This window comes from Cucurbita pepo, chromosome 5, assembly GCF_057944985.1.
Source record: "Cucurbita pepo subsp. pepo isolate OVF chromosome 5, ASM5794498v1, whole genome shotgun sequence".
Taxonomy (NCBI): domain Eukaryota; kingdom Viridiplantae; phylum Streptophyta; class Magnoliopsida; order Cucurbitales; family Cucurbitaceae; genus Cucurbita; species Cucurbita pepo.
The window spans coordinates 4027259-4047249 of record NC_141802.1 but is presented as its reverse complement, the minus strand read 5'-3'; the positions used below and the strand labels follow the sequence as shown (position 1 = coordinate 4047249).

The following is a 19991-nucleotide window of genomic DNA, read 5'->3' as shown; positions in this document are numbered from 1 at the left end:
GGGAAAGCAGAAACCAACATTTTCACTTGAAAATCACAATTTGCTTTCTACTGGAAACTCCATTGAATAAAGGTTTCAGGAACTATAGCTAGCTTGATCGCCAATGCTATGGGAGCTCAATCTTAGCTGAAATGGGCTCTACGTCTAGAAGTGGCCTTCCAAAATTCTGGAAATGAAAACTTTTGAAGGTCTAAAGGTGCTGAGGAATGTTCGATGTCTACCTCTATGGGTTGAGTCAGACTTGTTGGAAGGTATTCAAGATCTTACAGATATTTCGAAGTCAGAATATGGCTACAGGTCTGGAGGTGGCCTACGATCATATCGAAAGAAACCGAAACTGGTGCATTCACTGGCAAAGAAAGTTTTAAAGCTGGAATGTTCAGATCAACAGAGAGTTTCCACCAAGCTGGTAATACGATTTGGCTGGGAATGATATTTTAAGTTAATAAGGCTGATGTTTGATATTTCAAGGAAAAAACATGGAGACAGGTTTTGGATAACCATGTAAAAAAAAACACAGGTTGATTCCTTGACCACCAATCTTGAATGAAAGATCGAACATAAGATTTGTGCCATTAATCAATTGCTGAAAGGGAATAATAAGTGCATACTTTAATTGTAAGACATTTATTGGCAAAGATAAGGGTTGGACAAACTTTTAGAGTTATGAGTTCTGAGCTTCTGCTTCAGCGGGTGTTCTGGTTGTCATCTGATCCACTGCATGGACTGTGCTCTGTAGCTCCTCCCAAATAGCTTTGTACACCATCCTCTGCCTATTAACAGCTGTTTGTCCCTCGAAGGCAGAAGAAACAACATCAATGCTGCAAGCAAAATGAACATCAGCAATCAATTGAACTTGACTAGTTCTTTGGATATGGCTTGTGACATCAATTGTACTTCACCATAACGTGAATCCTACATGAATTCCCCCGACCAATATGCCCCCAATGAACTTTTTTGAGAAGAATGCACCACTAGTTGTTCAAGTAGGCAATTTAGAGATGAGATATTTGCTCAATTTAGTAGGGGGCGAAGTTGGCCTTAGAGGCTCTGGAGTTTAAGAACATAAGCATATTAAAAAAAAAAAATCAAATTCAACATGTGGAGGTGGTAATTCAAGCCTCTATCCAATTGGCCGAGAATACTCGAGTTTGCAACAACGATCATTTACAAGAGGGGGAGTTTCCAAACAACCCAAGGAGAGGGGCCGTATTTATGAAAAATGCAAAGTTTAAACTTGAAAAGTCAGAGATTTGAAGAAAAGCGAACCCATAATCTGTGATTTGGCAAGAAACAAATGCCAAAAGAGTGTTTGAGTATAAGCTTTATAAGAAGCCCAAACATGATTACGGAACAAGTGGAAGAAAAGATATATATATATGTGTGCGTGTGCGCGCGCGTGTGTGTATATGTATATATATATGTGTGTGTGTATATGTATATATATATCTATGTGTGTATATGTATATATATATGTGTGTATATATGTATATATATATGTGTGTGTGTATATATGTGTATGTATATATATATATATATATATTTTGAAGTATATAAACTATTTTATCAGTAAGACATTCTAATAAATCAAATTTCTTACACTATGCTACCATAGAAAGCAATTATAGGGAAAAAGTCCTCACCTAACATGTCGCCCATCTCCATAAGCATCTTTTACCGAGACAGATTGTGCTTCTAATTGTTCCTTAATCTGATGAAGAAATTTGCAATGTCAACTCAATAAATAAAAACTGAGTCATCTTGAAAAAGATGAAGAAAATGTGAAAAGAATAGCCACAAATTGGAAGAAAAATCTCAAGAAAGAAATAACAACTTCTATTCAAATAGGTTTTACCAGAATAATTTCAAGAAATATTCATTACTATGATTGCACAGCTTTTAAGTAAGATGATGAATTACTTGTACATTTCTATAATTTAACCCTTTTAGAACAGTTGAAATTTGAATGTTCTAACCCCTTCAGCAAGTTAATGTCAAGAAATGGAGCTCATTTCAAAACATGAAAGGAGTGCAATAAGAAATAAAGAAATGTTGGAGAACAGGAAAACAAATAAACCCGAATAAATAAACAAACTCTACCAAGCCACTCAAATACCAATTCATGAGCAGTTGAACAACACACCCATCCACAATATGTTGTAAACTAAACTTTATCTCCACTTATGTTCCTAATCCTTAATTTAGCATCCCACCATAAGAAACAACTTTTTTTTTTCCTTGGATAAGAAACGATAAGAAACAAAAAGATATAATAGAACCAGGCCATAAAATAACAGCTTAGGGCTGGGTAGACAGAACCCCACCCAAATAGCTACAAAAGAAGAGCTTTCCAGTCACAGATAATCATCAACTAACAGTAATTACAAAAGAATTTACTATTATTTGAACACCACATGAAGTAAGTTGCGCACTATTGCAAAAAGAATAAAAACAGTTTATTTTTTAAATGCCTTTGATTTCTTTCCTTCCATAAGATGCAAAGGAGAGCTCTAGCCGCACAACTCTGTAACATCTGGCCTTGCCTTTAAAATAACAACCTGCCCAACCCTCCACCATTCATCTACATTTCTAGGGAGGCAAAGAGATAATCCATATTCATTCATAATATACTAGCAACCTCTCAAAGTACAGGACCAATGAAGGAAGAGATGATCCATGGATTCACCCTCTTAGTGAGGAAATAGTGAATGGGATAAAACCCAATTATTGAACTTCCTTTAGCTTTTCACGAGTGTTAAGCAAGGACCACGGAAACATCTTCACCAGTTTAGGAATCTTGAAATTCCAAAAAAGGTTTACTGACAGGGATTTCAACTTCAAAGTCGAACAAGTAGGCTTTAGGAAGAGAAAGTACACATCAATTCAAGGGACCAACAAGCTTTATCTTTGAGAAGCCCAAGATGGACCATGAAGAGTTTCTCGAGGAGGGCCAACCAACTACCAAAGTATTGGTTGAAAAAACCTCTTCGCAACTAAATTCCAAGCTTTTTGGTCCCAGTTTCAAAATTTTGATGCAGAAACCCTTTCTTTAAGAAAGCATATAATTATGGAAGAATAACTGAGCTAAGAGAACCAAGTCAGACCACTTGTCCTCCCAGAAACAGATTCTCTACCCATTTTCAACTCTAAACTACAAGAACTAAAAGAAGGCTATGTCTCTAGCAATGTCACACCACGACCTACCCCATATTTTTCCTTTGGACAACTTACCTAGCCAAAAGATTTCTAGTCCGTAGCCATGGCTCTTCCCCCAAAGTTGCATCTTCTTGAGAAGAGCATTGTTTCTCTATTTTAGGGACCCCAATCCAAAAGCGTCATACACAGTGGGAAGGGAAGACAAGTTCCACTTCGCCTGATGAGAAGCAAGATTATAGACGTTCCTGTTCCAAATGAAACTCTCATCAATTGTTTCAAAGCCTTCATGATTTTCATGGGAGCTTAAGGAAAGAGACATAATGAATTAGTAGATTGTTCAAAATTGTTTGCGCCAAGACCAATGTAAGCAATGATGATACATAAATGTAACTGATTGTCCAAACAACCACTCGGAATTCCTAGATTTCCTAGAAAGGCTTTTGCGTCAGCAATGGCCCTCATCCTGGAACCAATGGTTAGAGGGTACTTGATTCCTTTGAATGATAAAGGTTGATACCAACAATTTCTGTATATGCCAGTTTGAACACAGGAGACCTCGGGATGAATTAGTTAACTAGTTGTGCCTTTGGCCCGCCTTCTAATAACACGGCTCAGCTTAGGCTTAAACAGGTTGCTATATTATATATTGAAACGAGAAACCCTAACTACATCAAAGCCGCAACAATGACGCATTTGCAGAAAAGAAACGGAAATGCATAAGTTTGATAACTGTTGGACGAACACAACTCTCCACAATGGTATGATATTGTCCACTTTGAGCATAAGCTCTCATGGCTTTGCTTTGGAGGCCTCATTCCAATGGAGAGAGTATTCTTTGATTATAGACCCATGAACATTCCCTAAATTCCCTAAATTAGCCGATGTGGGACTTTCATCCTTCAACAATAACAACACGTTAAAACATAAACAAAACATTAAGTGAAATCATCACACATAATCGCCGTTAAGTTCTTTCTCTATGTCCTACAGAAAACATTTCTGAACTACAGTCAACTCGGAGATTCCATTACTCTCAATTAGCTCAGTAACTTGCCCTGCATTTTCTCAAAGAGCATACGCAATAGTTATCTAAATAGTTATCTAAAACGAGAAAAAGATGAATCTAAACCGATAAAAAAAATAATAATAATAATCAATATACTACCTTGTTCTCCATTGACTGCATAAGCGGGGAATCGATAGATCCAGAGTCATTCACTTGAGTGGCTCTAACACACATGTTCCGACTTGAACCCCAATTTGAGAATCTTCCATTAACATAGCTAAATTTCAAAACATTACTACTCTTACTACAGACGCCAGTGGCGGTTGTTGTAGTGATTGCAGCGGAAACGGCGGCGGTGCGGACACAGTTGGTCGTGAATTGTTGGGAAACAATAAAACACTGTTCGTTTCGGTGAACAAATAGTGGAAGAACCCGACGGAACGCGACTTGCGGAGCCTTAATCATCCTCGTCGAAGTCTTAGCCGCGGCTGAATCGATCGAACTGCTCTTACTTGATTGGTTTGTTCTACCGAGTTCTTGGTTGATCTTTGATGTATGGTCTGCACACGCTCAACACCCAGGCTGAGTTATAAATTTACCCTCGACTTTACCAATTATTTTAATAATACATTTATTATTTTTTTTTTAACAAAACCGCAATATTATTAAATATTTAAAACGTCATCAAATATTCGAAAAATCGACAAAAACAAGTTGATATATAGATTTTTTTTTTTTAATATAATTATTTTTCTTTTGGTAAATATAATTTTAAAGCATTTTAAAAACTCAATAAAATTATTTTATCTTTTCAAATGTTTTAAGCATTTTAAAATAAAAGATGGCATTTGTTTATACTTAAATAATATAAATATATATTTTTTTGTATTCTTTATTTATGATATATATATATATATATATATATATATATATATATATATATATATATATATATATCACTCTATTTGAACTCTAAAGATAATTTATCTCAAAAGTTATTAAATTATATTTATTTAGTAAATGCATATACTTTTATTTTTTTTTTTGTTTAGAAAATATAATTAGATTATAATATTAAAAATTGTTTAAAAGTTGATACGTAATTAATCCAATAAAATATTTTAACCCTTCAACACAAATCAAATTTTACCGAGGATTAAAAGTGAATTAGTTGCGGTAATTTAGTTGGGCTAAATTAATAAAATTATTCATCAAAATAAAAAATTAAACACAAATTTTTAAAAGTTTCAATTATATTCTTAATTTTTTTTTAAATTAAAAAAATATTTTTAATTTTTTTTTACCATTAATTTTAGAATTAAACCATTAATATTTTGTTTTAAAAAATACCTTTAACTTTTTAAAGTGTTAAAAAAATATCATTAAATTTTCAAAAATCCTTATATATATATTTTAAAAATTTATTTAAAAACTAAGAAAAACACCTTTAATTAAAAAAAAAAAAAAACTAAAAAATACACACGAACTTTTCTAAAATAATATTAAAATATTTATAGATAACCTATAAAGTGTCGATAGATAATTTTCATCCATATATTGATGGTAAAAAAATTTAAAATTTAAGGTATTTTTGAGACGTTTGAAAATTTATGATTTTTTTTATACATAAAATACAATAATTAATTTTGAAAACTTGGGATGAGGTTGAGCATGTGCATGTGGGTGCGATGGTGGAAGTTTGAGATTTTATTTATTTATTTATTTATTTATTTATTTCCATTTTTCTATTTCTGGAAAAATAAAAAATAAAATTAAAAAAAAAAATCCGAAAAAAAGAGGAAAAAAAATAGGGTAAGGCTCTGCTTCAACTGTGTTAATGTCATAAAGAATAATATTTGGATGAACATATCCTCATTATTGTCTCATATTATACTCATATATCAAAAATTCATTCATTTTCCTCTATTTTTCTCTCTCTCTCTCTACTTTTCAATTTGCGTATCACAAATTGATTGTCGTTGTGGGCTTTTCTGAGGGTGTTGTATTGTTAATTTATAGTATTTGGGTCAAATTTTAATGCTTTTTGTTTGATCGAAATTTTGGGGGGATTCATTCAATGTTCAGATAATCGTCAATCTGATACGGCCATGTCAGATTGATCGATTTTCTTTTCTTGCCATGGATTTTTGGGAGGGTTTTGTCGGGTTGTGTTGTGATTCCAGATTGAATTAGAGGGGAAATCAGAATGGGAGTGGATTCAGTTGGCGGATTTCTTGAATTGGGAGTGAGTTTGGAACCATGATGCAATTTGGGGGATTCGAGAATCGGTTCACCCTCTAGTGAACTTCACCGTCACTTTGTGTGTTTCTTGGTTTTGTATCTTATGCGTGAAGATTAGCTCCAATGGAGGATTTGGGGGATATCAATTCTTTGGTTCGAGCTTGATTTCGGGCCTTGGTTAATGGCTAAGGAAGAAGCTAGCACTACTGATGGTGGTGCTGACCGTCGTCAACCTGCACAATCGAGCGCCGAATGCGACTCGCCGGCTGCTTCGACATCGGCGTCTCTAGGATCGCTGTGGCATCCTAGGCAACTTGGTTTTGGTCCTTATTTGCATCGGGAAGATGCTGCCGCGAAGCCCCAAGATTCGCGTTTTGCCGCCAGAATACCCGTAAGTTCTTGTTTTATGCTGTAAATGCTTATTCTTTCAGTCTGCATGTTGGATACCGAACTTTATAGTAGTTTCAGTGTTCTGTTCCTAAGTTGTGTCTCTATGACGTGGTACTACACAGTTGAAGTTCTCAGCCCAAGGGGGTTCAATTTTAAGCTTATGAGTTAACCAGGCTTGGGGAAGTGGGTGGCTTAGTTTGGGGCGGGGGTGGAGGGGGAGGTTTTTTCTTGCCAGAATAATACTGATTGTTGCTAAATTGTCATTGAAACGTTTAGTTCTGGACTACTTGTCTATGTCATTCAGCATGGAACATGTTATACGTTCCTTAGAGACTTCTAGAGCTATTTGTTGCCGTTGTAGTAGCAGGAAGGTCTCTCTTTCAGTAGCCTAATTTGATTACTCGTTTGTAGCTGTAGAAGTATACATCATTGTACTAAAATTGGGTTGTATGTGTGATTTTTTTTTTTCAAACACTACCCTATGTTTATATTGTACCTCTTTCGAAAATTGTAGAAATTCCATGGTCTTTGATGCTGATGATTATCAAATGTTAAAGGTCAGGAATTGTGTAAAAGAAAATCAAGTGTCAAAGGATAAAACAGTCTTTGAAGATCGATAGATTTGATGAACTTCTTATCTTACTTCTTTACTTTCTAGTTGGGTTTCTTGCTATAGTTAAAATCCAGTTAGAGTTCTAGATAGATTTTAATTTGGACATTTTTAGAAAATGAAGCCCGATCTCCAACAATTTCAGTATTCTGAGCCAGCTTACAGATTCATTCATTCAAGTCAAAAGGTGGACTTCTAAGTTGTGATAGTGAATTGTATGGATAATAGGAAGGCATTGTTGTACTCTCCTTGGACATTTGTTTTGAAACTGAAAAAATACCTATGGTTTTAACTAGAGCTCTCTTTTATTCTCTCTTGCTTTATCTCTAGGTTCATTTTGTCTTGTATGTGATTGTGGAAACCGTATGATGGAGTTTAGCAGAGCAGTCAGAAATAATTTTTTCTATTAGTTTAGCCTTTTGGTTTGTTGGGGTTTCGAGTCCAAAGGGAGGAGAAGACAATTTTCATCTTTTTAGATTGGATTTCTTCAAAAGCAGGTGCATTGGCTGGAATGGCCTTTAGTTGAGCTTTATTGTCCCCTGAATTTCAAGTCTTTTAAGAAGATAAGCTATCTCATTCTCATGGAGGCATTCACACAAAAGACGTGGTTCGTAGAAGGGTACCATATCAGACCCTTCTCTAAGCTTGTCTATGTGCCTCAAGAGCAATGAGTCTCAAGCCCACCTTTTGATACTCTGCCCATTTGCTAAAAAATTATGGAACTCATGCTCAACAGCTTTAACTGGTGAGAGGTCCACAACGATACCATCACCATTGGCTGATTTCCTTTACATTTTTTTACTGGGGATCCTCTTCAGGAGGAGAAGCTAACTTTATGGATTCATTTAACTTGGGCTTTCTTTGGAGGCTGGCTATTGAAGCAATGGAAGAATTATGGTTATCGCTCTTCACAGTTTTTTATAGTACACCTTTTCTCATCGACTTAGATTGAATACCTTTTGTTTAGATCTCTCCTTCTAGGCTTAGGGCCTCATCTTTATCCCTAAGGCTTTTACTTTCTCTCATTTTATCGGATCTATACATTGTCCTTCCTTTTTTTTTTTTTTTTTTTTTTTTTTAATAATATTTTTTTTATTTATACATATACAAAAAAAAAAAAAAAAAAAAAAAAAAAAAAAGAAAACTACTCGAGGTGTCAAAACACATATTGATGCATTGGAGTTTAAAAGGTAAAAAACGATGTGGCTTAATTATGTGCGTAATTGTGATAACAATCTTTTCTCTAAATTTTGTTTTTCTATTCATATTCTTTTTTCATTGCTCGTCATTTAAATTTTACACAAGTTTATAGTTGAGGCAGATTACTAAGATAGTCCAAGATATTGAACCTTAATTTAATATGGGTCATTTATTACAACGTCCATCCTAGGGCGATATAATTTGTATATTATCGTATTAAGAATTGATACTGGTTCAATGAGAAATAGCAATCTGTTGTTCTGACGTAAAACTTTTGATTGATACTGGTTCAATGAGAAATAGCAATCTGTTGTTCTGACGTAAAACTTTTGATTGTTCAGCTGGTTGCTAGATTAACCAAGGACATAGTTGAAACATACAGAAAATGCAATCCAGAGTTTAAATATTCAGAAGAGTTAAATCTGAAGAGATATTTGACGAGCCCATCTATTGGAGTCCTCAATGATGACTATGATAATGTGAACTCAGATCTTATTTTGGCGGTGAACTCTGTTTTACTCAATTTTGACACACAACGAAGGTTTGTGTGTTTCCTGAATGAAACTCTCAATCCTTATTTTCCACTAATTTTCTTGTTCTGCACACTGTTTCTACTATGCATCTGCAGGGACTGTGTTGAACTTTCTTTAGTTGAAGTCAGCATTTGATATCTTTATTGGCCTCTTAGTTGTACATATCTAATCCTGATTTTTTTTGGGGTCTGCAATGCAAGATATCAGCATACATTTTGACTAGAACTTAGATCTTATATTAAATTTAAGTTGAGTTCAAAGATAATTTGGTCACCAAGAAGTTATTTAGGATATATAGGTTGTATCATCGAGAAGCTATGTCTTGTTTCTTATTCTTGAGTGAAGTTACCTAAAAAAGGTATAGGAAACAAAATATAAAAGTTATTCCAACAATGACAAATAGGGGATGAAAAGAAGTCCTAAAGTGAGTGAAGATTGCCAATATGATGGACAGATCTGTTTAAGATTGAAGCCTGATTGGGCTTCAGACCTAGTCTTTTGATGATTGTTATTGTTTGTTTTGGGCAAGAACTAGGAAGCGGATATTTCATTTATAGGATGAAATATATGAAAACAGAGAAGTTTTTGATTGATTGGAGTTACATTAAACAATTTTTTTTTTCCCTTTTTCGTTAACTTGAAAATAGCTCAACTGGTTAAGACTATATCTTCAATCAAGGGATCAAATGTTTGAATCCCCACCCCCATTTTCTTTTCTTTTCTTAGTTATGGTTTTGCAGCATTTGGATCTAGGGGGTATGGGTGTTGGTAACCTTACACATTGAAATGAAGCTTTGTTGGCTAAGTGATTGTGGCAAGAGTCAATGTGAGGGATTTAAAAAAAAAAAAAAAACTCCTGGAAAGTTATCTCTTCTAGTTTTCCTTTATTTTTCCACAATTTTTTCTTTAGGGGATGGCTCCAAAAATCAATTTATATATATATTTTGGTGTATTGTTGGGTGGGAGAGTAACCCTTTTGCATCTCTTTCCCCATCTATACCATATATCAGATATGAGGCTGCATCCCATGGCCTTTGCTATGCCACATTCGAGGCAGTCTTCTTTTATTAACTTGCGGTTTTGTCACCCTACTATAGATAAGGAATCTTTGAAGGTTTCTGCTTTGCTTTCGAGGGATATCCATGTAGGTTAGGGGAGGAGGAACCTTCGTCCTTAGGACCCCTTTGTGTGCTCCCTCATCCTTTTCCCTTGCTTGGAAGGTTACAATTCTAAAGAAGGTAAAGTTCTTTGCTTGACAAGTCTTACATGGGAAAGTTAATGCTATGGATTGGTGTAGAGACATTCTTTCTTCCTTTTGGGCCTAGTGGTGTTCCTTTGCAAAGGTGTCTCCGAGGACCTTGACCCTATTCTTTGGATTACTAATTTTTTTAGTCGATTTGGTACTGTTCTTGGGAGGCTTTCAAAGTTTCTCTAGTGTGAAATAGGGATTGCTTGACTATGATGGAGGGATTTTGCAGTTTCTAACCCCTTATAGGGAGAAGGCGAACTTCTTTGGCAGACTTACTTCTTTGTTGTAGTTTGGGGGATTTGGTTAGAAAGAAATCATAGAATCTTCAGAGAGAGACCTTTGAGGGAGTTATGGGAGGTTATCCGATTAATGCCCTTATTTGCAATGTGGTAATGGATTTTGTAATTATCATTTATACCATGGATTATTATTATTATTATTATTTTTGGTAGTTTGTTTGGCTATATTGTTTCATATTCTTCGATGAAAGCGTGGTTTCTAGCAAAGAAAAAAAATGTCTAACCTGAAATCTTTGAGACTAAAAATATCATAGATCTTCGACCAAACTTTTCATGAAAATGAAATTTCGTAAAAAGTGTGGCTTGCAGCTCCTTTTTGCTTTTGCATAGAACACAGAAAGCAAGGATTTCTATTTCCATTTCTTTCTGTTTTATTGAACATTATACTAATATCTATAAATAATATAGTTTTGCAGCAGCATTTAGATGGTTGAAAGAGTATTTCTTTTGTCTCATTCAAGTTTGTATTTCACCCCAGTGACTAGGGTCAAGAACTCAAGTTTCGTTTCAGCATATATCCTTTACTTTTTGTAGAACTATATTGTTTATCATCCACAGACTATGTAGAATTCAATTGATTATGTTTTTTATTAGGTTAATTGGTAATTTCAGATATGTTGTCAAAGATCTACTTGGCCATGGGACCTTTGGGCAGGTTGCTAAATGTTGGGTTGCGGAAACTAACAGCTTTGTAGCTGTGAAGATCATAAAAAACCAACCTGCATATTATCAGCAAGCACTGGTTGAAGTATCTATTTTGACATTGGTAACTATGTTCCCATTCATATCTATTTGGACAATGGTTATGTCTTTTTTTTTTCAATCTTTTTGTTGCTATTTGGAGGATTTAGTGAAACAATTAAGCTATTTTTTTCTTCTTTTTTTTTTTTTTTTTTGTTATCTAAAAACTAAATTTTGGAAAAGCTATATTTCTTAAAAGTATTAAATTTGAGCATGCGCTTGTTATTGAAATTTGGTAATAAATTCATACTGAATTTATAGAGAGAGAGAGAGAGAGAGAGAGAGAGAGAGAGAATTCATCAATCTCTCGGGCTGTTCTACCATCAAGATTCTCATAGTGTGAGCTGTGAAAATAATATTTCTCTTGCAGAATATGACTTATAATGAAAAAAAATAGAGGGTAATATCCACTAAAATGAGCCCAACAAACAAGATCTGGATAATCGACCTAAATAAAGGGATGACCAATGTTTGGATGAGGTAAAACAGCTAAAGCCTCCAAAAAGTTACTCCTACAATCATCCAGAAAAATAATTGTTCGGTTCCTTGAATACTAGTTCATTAATGGCAGAATGAGATTACATATGAAGTGGTAAAAATCCTCAGCAGAAGAAAAGAAAGGAAATACGAGAAATCAAATTACAATTAGGACTTGGTTCGTAGATATGATGTCTGCTTTCATTTATTTTCTTGACATGGCTTTCTGAATCGCATGTGCTCTGGAAATATAAGAAAAATATAGTGCGAGACCTCATATTTTTTGTTGTATTGGATTCCCTTGCAGTTAAATAAGAAGTATGATCCTCAGGACAAGCATCATATTGTCCGTATTTATGATTACTTCGTATATCAACGTCATCTGTGCATTTGCTTTGAGCTGCTCGATACAAATTTGTAAGTCACTACCTATTGTTCTTGTTATCTTGAAATTGTGATTCTAAAAGTTTGATTACAAATTCTGTCCATACTCTAGGTATGAGCTTATCAAGATGAATTATTTTATGGGGTTGTCATTGAGCATTGTTCAAATGCTATCCAAACAGGTATAATTCTTTTAGGGTTTGAATTTCCAAATGAACTATCACTTGGGTTCCGCTGATGACCACCTTACCTTGTGTCTTGTTTATATTGGAGAAGATCTTATGCGGACTTGCCTTATTAAAAGATGCTGGCATTATTCATTGTGATTTAAAGCCTGAAAATATTCTTTTATGCACAACGTAAGTTATGGAGATAAAGTTTTCATTTTTTTTTTCAATTTTTTTTTTTTTTTTTATTTTTAAAAAAATGTTCTTTTGAGTGTTTACACAAGTCTCTTGATATACTTATTTTTCACTATTGTATTGGAAACAGCACTTCAAAGCCGGCAGAAATTAAAATAATTGACTTCGGATCAGCTTGCATGGAAAACCGCACTGTTTATTCTTACATTCAGGTGATTCCTGATCTCCATTTCATCCTCAGTATTCTAAAATGATCTGTTTCTTATACTTCTTACTCTCGTGCAGAGCCGCTACTACAGATCTCCAGAAGTTCTGCTTGGATATCAGTATCCTTCCGAATGTATTTATTGTCATGTACAATTTTCCGAAGTTCCAAATTAAAAAACAAGAGTTTGAAAACATTGCCACGAAGGAAAATGAACTTTTATTTGTAAGCTTTTGAAAACCTACAAAGTAATTGGTGTAGGATATATATGTGTGTGTATGTGTGTATATTTATATACATATCCTACGATTTCAGATGTGACCCTTAACCCTCTTTTCAGATACACTACAGCTATTGATATGTGGTCTTTTGGTTGCATAGTTGCCGAGTTGTTTCTAGGATTGCCATTATTTCCAGGAGCTTCTGAATTTGATTTATTGCGGCGGATGATTGACATTCTTGGGTATGTCTTTTTTAAGTATTCTTTTTATTGATGACAAAAAGTTCATCCAAAATATGAACTGAAAAAATGCTCTAAGGGCTTGCAAAACATCATATTATCTGGGAGAAATATAGGATAGAAAAAAGACACACAGAGTTCTTATACAGAACACTAGTTGGAAGGTACACACTAGTTCACTAAGAATATTCTTCAGATTTTTCACTAAGAATATTCTTCTCTCTCCAATCGCACCTTCAAAAGCACCTTTCCTTGCATTGAGCCACAAAACAAAAAATCTGGAGGCATTGCCCTAATATAATAGCATCGAACCGGAAAACAAAATGTTTCCTCTTTAGAGTCGTACTGCTCATTCCTTTAAACACAAAGCTTCTAGTGTTGGAACTTGGAAGAGAGTACGAGATTAAACCCAAAGGTGTCCAATAATTTCCACCAACTCAATATGTGATGCCTCTTGGAAACAGTGCCCATGGAAAAACCTTGATTTTCTTTGGGTATTTTCCTTTTCAAATTCTCTTACAAAATTCAAGGGAGGAGACTGTTTTCTGTAGGAGAAATGCTTTGAAAATTGAAATATGGAATTAGGAGAATCTGGCAAAGTTTAGACCAACGTGCTTAGGTCATGAAATTTATAAAATTTCTCATCCAATCATCATCGGGACTAGAAGTTCATATATTACTTCACTTCTTTTCCCTCAAATTACTGGGAGAAGATCAAATTATTTGATCTGAATTTTTTTGAACTAATTTGTTCTCTAACAATCATTGTTTGTCTGCTCTAGTGGTTTTTTGTAACCTTCTTTTGGAAAAAGAGATGCCTTATCCTTTTGTTCTTTAGGATGTTTCTCTCGGCTTTGGCCTTTTGAATGAATTCCTTTACTTCTCAATAAAAAATAAAAAATAAAAAATAAAAATAATAATAATAATAATAATAGTAATAACAATAATAATTTTGTATTTATTTATAAGATCCATTGTTCCTTTCTTTTTTTGAAATAATTTTGACTTTCCTGTCATGCATGTTTTATAATTAACAGGGGACAACCTCCGGATTATATGCTGAAGGAGGCCAAACATACTAGCAAATTCTTTAAGTTTATTGGAGGTTTCCATAATGAAAATGGTGAAATTTCTGCAAGTGGCAGAAGCACTTTTCAAGTATTCAAGGCAGAAGAATATGAAGCTGTAAGTGTACATTTATTAGTTCCGTTATTCCCTCAACTATTGCCAAGAAAATACATTGAATATCAGTGATGCTCTTGCTAGACATTTTCCTGTCTAATCAATATATTTTGGATGATGCCTAGCAATTTAGATGCTCTGGTTCTTTTTCTAAATTGGTAAATTGTTCTTGCATATTGACTCCCTATTTGTTTACAAGTATTCAGCTTTTCGTTCGGACATATGTCCAATTGTGCAATTGAACTGTTTGTTTATTTTCAGAGAGAGATGAAGAAGCCTTCAATTGGGAAAGAGTATTTCAATCAGAATAACCTCGAAGGAATTGTGACCAACTACCCTTATAGAAAGAACTTAGCCGAGGAAGATAGAAAGAAAGGTAGGCCTTTTTGTCCTTGACCCTAAACCTTTTTTTTCTTAGGAACTTCTAAAAGGAGTTGCATTGTAATTTATTACAGAGAGTCAAGTACGACTGGCTTTAATTGATTTCTTAAAGGGCCTTGTAGAGTTTGATCCTGCAAAAAGGTGGTCGCCTTCACAGGTATTGACCCTGTCCCTATAAGCTATTTTTTTCTTTCTAAAACCGCAAACAAAACCTTTCATTGAATAAATGAAAAGAAACGAACACTCGAGGATACGTGCTCCAAAAAGGAGCAAAATATAGAACACAATATAGGAAGTATGCCTTGTAAAGAGAAAGCAAATAAAAGCCTTAGAGAATCAGAATTTATTGAATTTTTGATTGACCTGAATAGTACATTTTGTAACTAAGAGGCAATAGGAACTTGGATATTGAATCCTTATGTGGCATGCAGGCCTCCAAACACCCTTTTGTGACAGGCGAGCCTTTCACATGCCCATACACACCTCCACCAGAGACTCGGCGTTTGGTAAGTTTGTTAAGTGTTATTACGATTATGAAACTCTTATGTTTACTTTTAAACTGAAAAAATTTCAAACCATTGCTGTTATTGTCTTGTTAATATTTGACCTTAATTATGAAGTTTATTGGGTTCATACAACTAATTTCATTTCATTGTGAGACTACAAAGGATGATTGTAAGTTGACTAATGATGACGAACTAATGGGAACAGTTACTTTCATTGTAAGAGTACCTGAATAATTTACTATAAGGCAACTGCTGGATTAATTGTATCATCTTGTGAATACCTGTATCCATTTAGCCAATATAAATATTTTCACGATCTCCTCTTCTTTTAACTTTAGAATTGCTGGCACACTTTTTTTCGTTTCAGTAATTGCTGGATTAATCATATGTGTCTCATGTAATTCATTTACAAAGATTCTTTGTTCACTATTGTTTTTATATGATTTCTGGACATTCCCCCTAGGTCAACTTATTTTATCTGTGAGATAACTTTCTGTTTTGCATCACTAGGTTATTAGCGAGGTAGGATATAACAATTAATGCAACTTTGTCTTTATTATTATTATTTTTTCTCTTTCTCAGCCTGTTTCGCAAAACATAAAGGTGGACGGCCATCATCCGGGTGGAGGGCATTGGTTTGCAGCTGGTCTTTCTCCCAATGTGAGACTGTTGTCCCTTTAATACCATTTTTAAAAAATTTATTGGAGGCCATTCAAATTACTAATTGTCATTTTTGCAGGATCTTACTAAATTTTTTTCTGATCTGAAAAGTAAATAATATACTTACATTCAGATTGCAGGTAGGCACAGAGTTCAGCAGAGCAGCCCACATTTTCAGATGGTACCATATGCGCATGCTAACAGTTATGGCAGCATTGGAAGTCATGGTAGCTACAGTGAAAGTATTGGGTTTGGAAACAGCTATGGAAGTTATGGAGATAATGGTATGCTTGCATTTTATTCTCCTGTTGGTCCATCTGGAATGAATATGCATCCACAGAGAAGAATATCAGTGCATGCAAGTAGCCCAGATACACGGCAGAGGACTTTCCAATTATCACATGGCAATGGGATCGGTGTGAGCCCATCAACCGGAAACTTTGCACCACTGCCCCTAGGCACGAGTCCGTCTCAGTTTACTCCACCAAGCAGTTATGGTCAAGTTTCGGTGGGCTCTTCTGGACATTATGGGCCAACTTCTCCCGCAAGGGGTAGTTGTCAGGGATCGCCTCTGGGAAAAATGGCTACAGTTGGTCACTTCAATAGAAGGAAATTTTGGGATTACTCGGGTACTCATGATGGTTCTTCATCGTCGCATTGGCAAGGGCAAACTACTGAAGGCGCAAGTTACAGTCAAGCAGATGGGAACTCTTTACATGGTTGCTCACCATCTCATCTGCCACCGAGTAGCAATGCAACCAGCTGGAAGCAGCAGCAAGTTGGTTGTGGAAGCTCTGCTGGATACCCTACCACTCAGAGTATGCCAGCATCCCATTTGCCTGGTTCAAATATGCAATTTTCACAACCAACGGATATGACCCGTAATAAGTCTGAATTGCCTGATCCTGGAGACTGGGATCCCAATTATAGGTTAGTCGGTCAACTTTTGCATATCTATTGTTAACTTTCTGTGCATTTATATCTGCATGGTGAAATATTTTATAGATTGTACTTACATTCTTAGATAACATGCGCATGATTTCATTTATATACTATCTATTTGTCTTATTTCATATCAATAAATGTAATAGAACGGAGGAAATAAACAGGCTTTTGTATGTTCAATCTGGTCATCCTTTTTCCTAAACATTCTTATGCAACTTTTTATATTATAGTGTCTGGACTTTTAAAACCTTTCAAGTTTCAAGTGAGATTTGGTCTGCTAGATAATTGGATTTTGCGACCCAGCTAATTATCAACTGTTTCTTGCCTTTGAGAGATCTCCGTTTAAAATTTAGATTCTTGGTACCAAATATGATGTCACCTTAGCTTTGTTTTTGCAATGGATTTGTTTATATGTGCACGTGTTGGCATGTCTGACTGTAAAAGTATCTGGCTTCTAAACGTTGTTAGAATTTTGGACACGTGGACACATGTACATACCCCTCTGAAAAAAATAATGAGATGTTTAAAAACTCCTTTAGACGATGTACTAGCAGTCCATTCTCAAATAAGTAATAAGAAAAGAAGATGATTTGTGAGAGCCCATGTAATGACTTAAGCCCATCGCTAGCAGATATTGTCTTCTTTGTTTCCCTTTCGCGCTTTCCCTCAAGGTTTTTAAAACGGTCTGTTAGGGAGAGGTTCTACACCCTTATAAAGAATGCTTCATTCTGCTTTCCAATCGATGTGAGATCTCACAGCCCAATACTGTAATAGTCCAGGTGCCCAACCCTAAAGAAAGTTTGACAAAGTGAATGATTGATGCAATTGCAAAGTGAATGATTGACGAAATTGTGAACCCTTTAAAAGAATCCATTCAATTAGCTTACTTTTTAGCTTCTTAATGAAACACATTTTTTTTTAATTAAAATGTTACATTTAAAAGGTTGATCTATTTTGAAGTGCTAAATATACAGATATGAGATATTCTCAAAAACACAAAATAAGTAAACTGTCTGAAATGTATCTGTACTCCATGTTTGTGCTTCTTAGCTATTCATTATTTATTCCATTATCACCTTAATACTTTTCATTTCGTTTATCCATGATGTTGTGGATTGGTGATCTCTACTTAAATTACCATAAAAGAAAAAAAAAAAAAAAAAAAAAAATCAATGAAGTTGTAGTCTGATGGTGTCGTCATACGTTCCCGTACTCTTCCTACCCGAATGCACTTGTAAGGTGCAGATCTTTTGTTTTGGGTCAAATTTTAACGTGTTATAATTTCTGTTCCTTCAGTGATGAACTACTCCTGCAAGATGATGGTTATTCAGATGTCAGCAGCGTTGCGGCTGGTTTCAGCAACTTGCACGTGGGTTCATCAAATCCATCAACTGGGACTGGAAGATTTAGTATGCCAAGTGCTAGTTTGAATTTAACCTCACCAAGGTAGGTATCACCTGCTTGTTTACTTGTTGAGACATTCTTAATTTTTGATTTTGTGTTAATTTGTTTGAATATTATGTGAATAATACATGCCTATTCCCGGTACAAGGTATTTGGGTTGGTTATACTCTGTGTATATTCATTTCCCCACGAACCAAACGCTATACGCGTTGATTATTTGAATAGTTAGGATGAAGTGGACATCTTTTCCTTAGGTGATTTGTAGATCCATTGTATAAGTAAAGAACTCCCTCACTAAATATATATTGTGAATTTCTCATAACCAGGTGGTATGATTTTCTTTTTCTGTTTTGGTTTTGGTACTGAGTTACCTTGGAATTTCATATTTTTCATTTTCAGTTTTCCTTTATGCCATTTTCATTCATTACATTTTCAGAAAAACTGGACCTGTCCAAGCATTTCCGCATGTAGAGGTGGGTAGCCCGCCCTCAGCTCAAGATTTGCACACTGGACATGCTCGTCCTTCATCGGAGTATTCTCATTTTATGCCTCATAGTTCATACAATTCCCCTAGCCGCTTGGGGCAACAACCTGTTCAGCGGTTCAATCAAGGGAGAAGCACCAACGTTCGAGGTTACGAGTGGAATGCTGTGAGGATCCAACCACCCTTGCCCAGCTATAATTCTGGAGGACCTCGTTCTCCTGGAAGTGGCATGTCATGGGGTAAATATGCCTTCAAGACAGTATTTGGCTATATAGCCTTTTACATTTTACCTTTCTTTCTTACTGAATCAAACCTCGTTTGGAATGTTTTGTATCGGTTATGATCGGTATTCTTTCGTAGGGTATAGAGCGAACCAGCCTGTTACAAGCATTCCTCCATCATCTCGTGGAAGAAAAGACTACGGGAGGATCTAGTATTTGAACAGCTTACTATTTCATCTCAAGAGAGTTGGCAGGCAAATTGTATTGGTATTTGAATTAGTTCACCTTCTTAGTGGGCTCTTGCCAGAAAAATCTTCATTCAGACCATGTTCATTAATTGTTTGCTTCATAATGATTTGTGGCCATGCTTCTATCCCCCCTGCGTCATATCACTGCTTTCTATTCTTTTGTCATTCAGTCAATTAGCCTTACGATTACTCGAATGCAAGCAAGTCTCGATCATTCTTTCTCATTTGTTATATCTCTAATATTCACTTTGCATGTTTCGAGGAACTATTTCTGATATCCATTGCTGCTGCTGAGATGAATTTTGGGAGATTTCGATTATACAAGATTAAGTTCACCCCATACTAGATAGATAGAGGCATTATATCATCTTGTAACTTTTTCTTCAATTTATAGATGATTGGTGTTTTCTGTTCTTACATTTGGTTTTCCCCATTAGATGGGTTCCTAGTTTGTTGGGGCTTCTTTAGATTTGAAATTTTGACTTGTTGATATGTACATTTATACTCTGCAACAACATCTTTACCATATTCGTAAATTTGGTTGTCAATCGTTGACGAGGTTTCGCCTTCCTTTGCTATGTCTGCCTTTGCTATCGCCTTGAATGTTTTGAGATGCAACGGTTCTTCTACCCACAACAATCGATCCA

General features: G+C 35.1%; 2 protein-coding genes across 2 annotated transcripts; one reads left to right on the top strand and one right to left on the bottom strand.

The window, feature by feature from the left end:
* Positions 1 to 505: 505 nt before the first annotated feature.
* On the bottom strand, positions 506 to 4753 carry LOC111796184 (BolA-like family protein). The gene is made up of 3 exons (XM_023678928.2): positions 4322 to 4753; positions 1644 to 1711; positions 506 to 821 (listed from the first exon to the last, which is right to left on the bottom strand). Exons 1-3 carry the CDS (start codon positions 4625 to 4627, stop codon positions 665 to 667), a joined length of 531 nt encoding a protein of 176 aa, XP_023534696.2. The 5' UTR covers positions 4628 to 4753; the 3' UTR covers positions 506 to 664.
* A 1267-nt stretch (positions 4754 to 6020) lies between these two features.
* LOC111795205 (dual specificity protein kinase YAK1 homolog) lies at positions 6021 to 19469 on the top strand. Its single transcript, XM_023677496.2, has 18 exons — positions 6021 to 6794; positions 8945 to 9144; positions 11297 to 11450; positions 12210 to 12319; positions 12399 to 12468; positions 12563 to 12645; positions 12779 to 12860; positions 12934 to 12974; positions 13194 to 13316; positions 14351 to 14498; positions 14757 to 14871; positions 14951 to 15033; positions 15308 to 15382; positions 15965 to 16042; positions 16176 to 16972; positions 18284 to 18433; positions 18828 to 19114; positions 19236 to 19469. The coding sequence occupies exons 1-18, from the start codon at positions 6585 to 6587 to the stop codon at positions 19307 to 19309; spliced, it is 2880 nt and encodes a 959-aa protein (XP_023533264.2). The 5' UTR covers positions 6021 to 6584; the 3' UTR covers positions 19310 to 19469.
* Positions 19470 to 19991: the final 522 nt, after the last annotated feature.

Bases quoted from the DNA above. Each gene is read 5' to 3' on its own strand.
- LOC111796184 (XM_023678928.2), bottom strand. From the start codon at position 4,627: ATGATTAAGGCTCCGCAAGTCGCGTTCCGTCGGGTTCTTCCACTATTT. The intron at 1,712-4,321 runs GTAGTATATTGA...TTTCTTCATCAG, and splicing joins TGCAGTCAATGGAGAACAAG to ATTAAGGAACAATTAGAAGC. The intron at 822-1,643 runs GTGAGGACTTTT...TTTTGCTTGCAG, and splicing joins GGAGATGGGCGACATGTTAG to CATTGATGTTGTTTCTTCTG.
- LOC111795205 (XM_023677496.2), top strand. From the start codon at position 6,585: ATGGCTAAGGAAGAAGCTAGCACTACTGATGGTGGTGCTGACCGTCGT. The intron at 15,034-15,307 runs GTATTGACCCTG...TGTGGCATGCAG, and splicing joins AAAGGTGGTCGCCTTCACAG to GCCTCCAAACACCCTTTTGT. The intron at 16,043-16,175 runs GTGAGACTGTTG...ACTTACATTCAG, and splicing joins CAGCTGGTCTTTCTCCCAAT to ATTGCAGGTAGGCACAGAGT.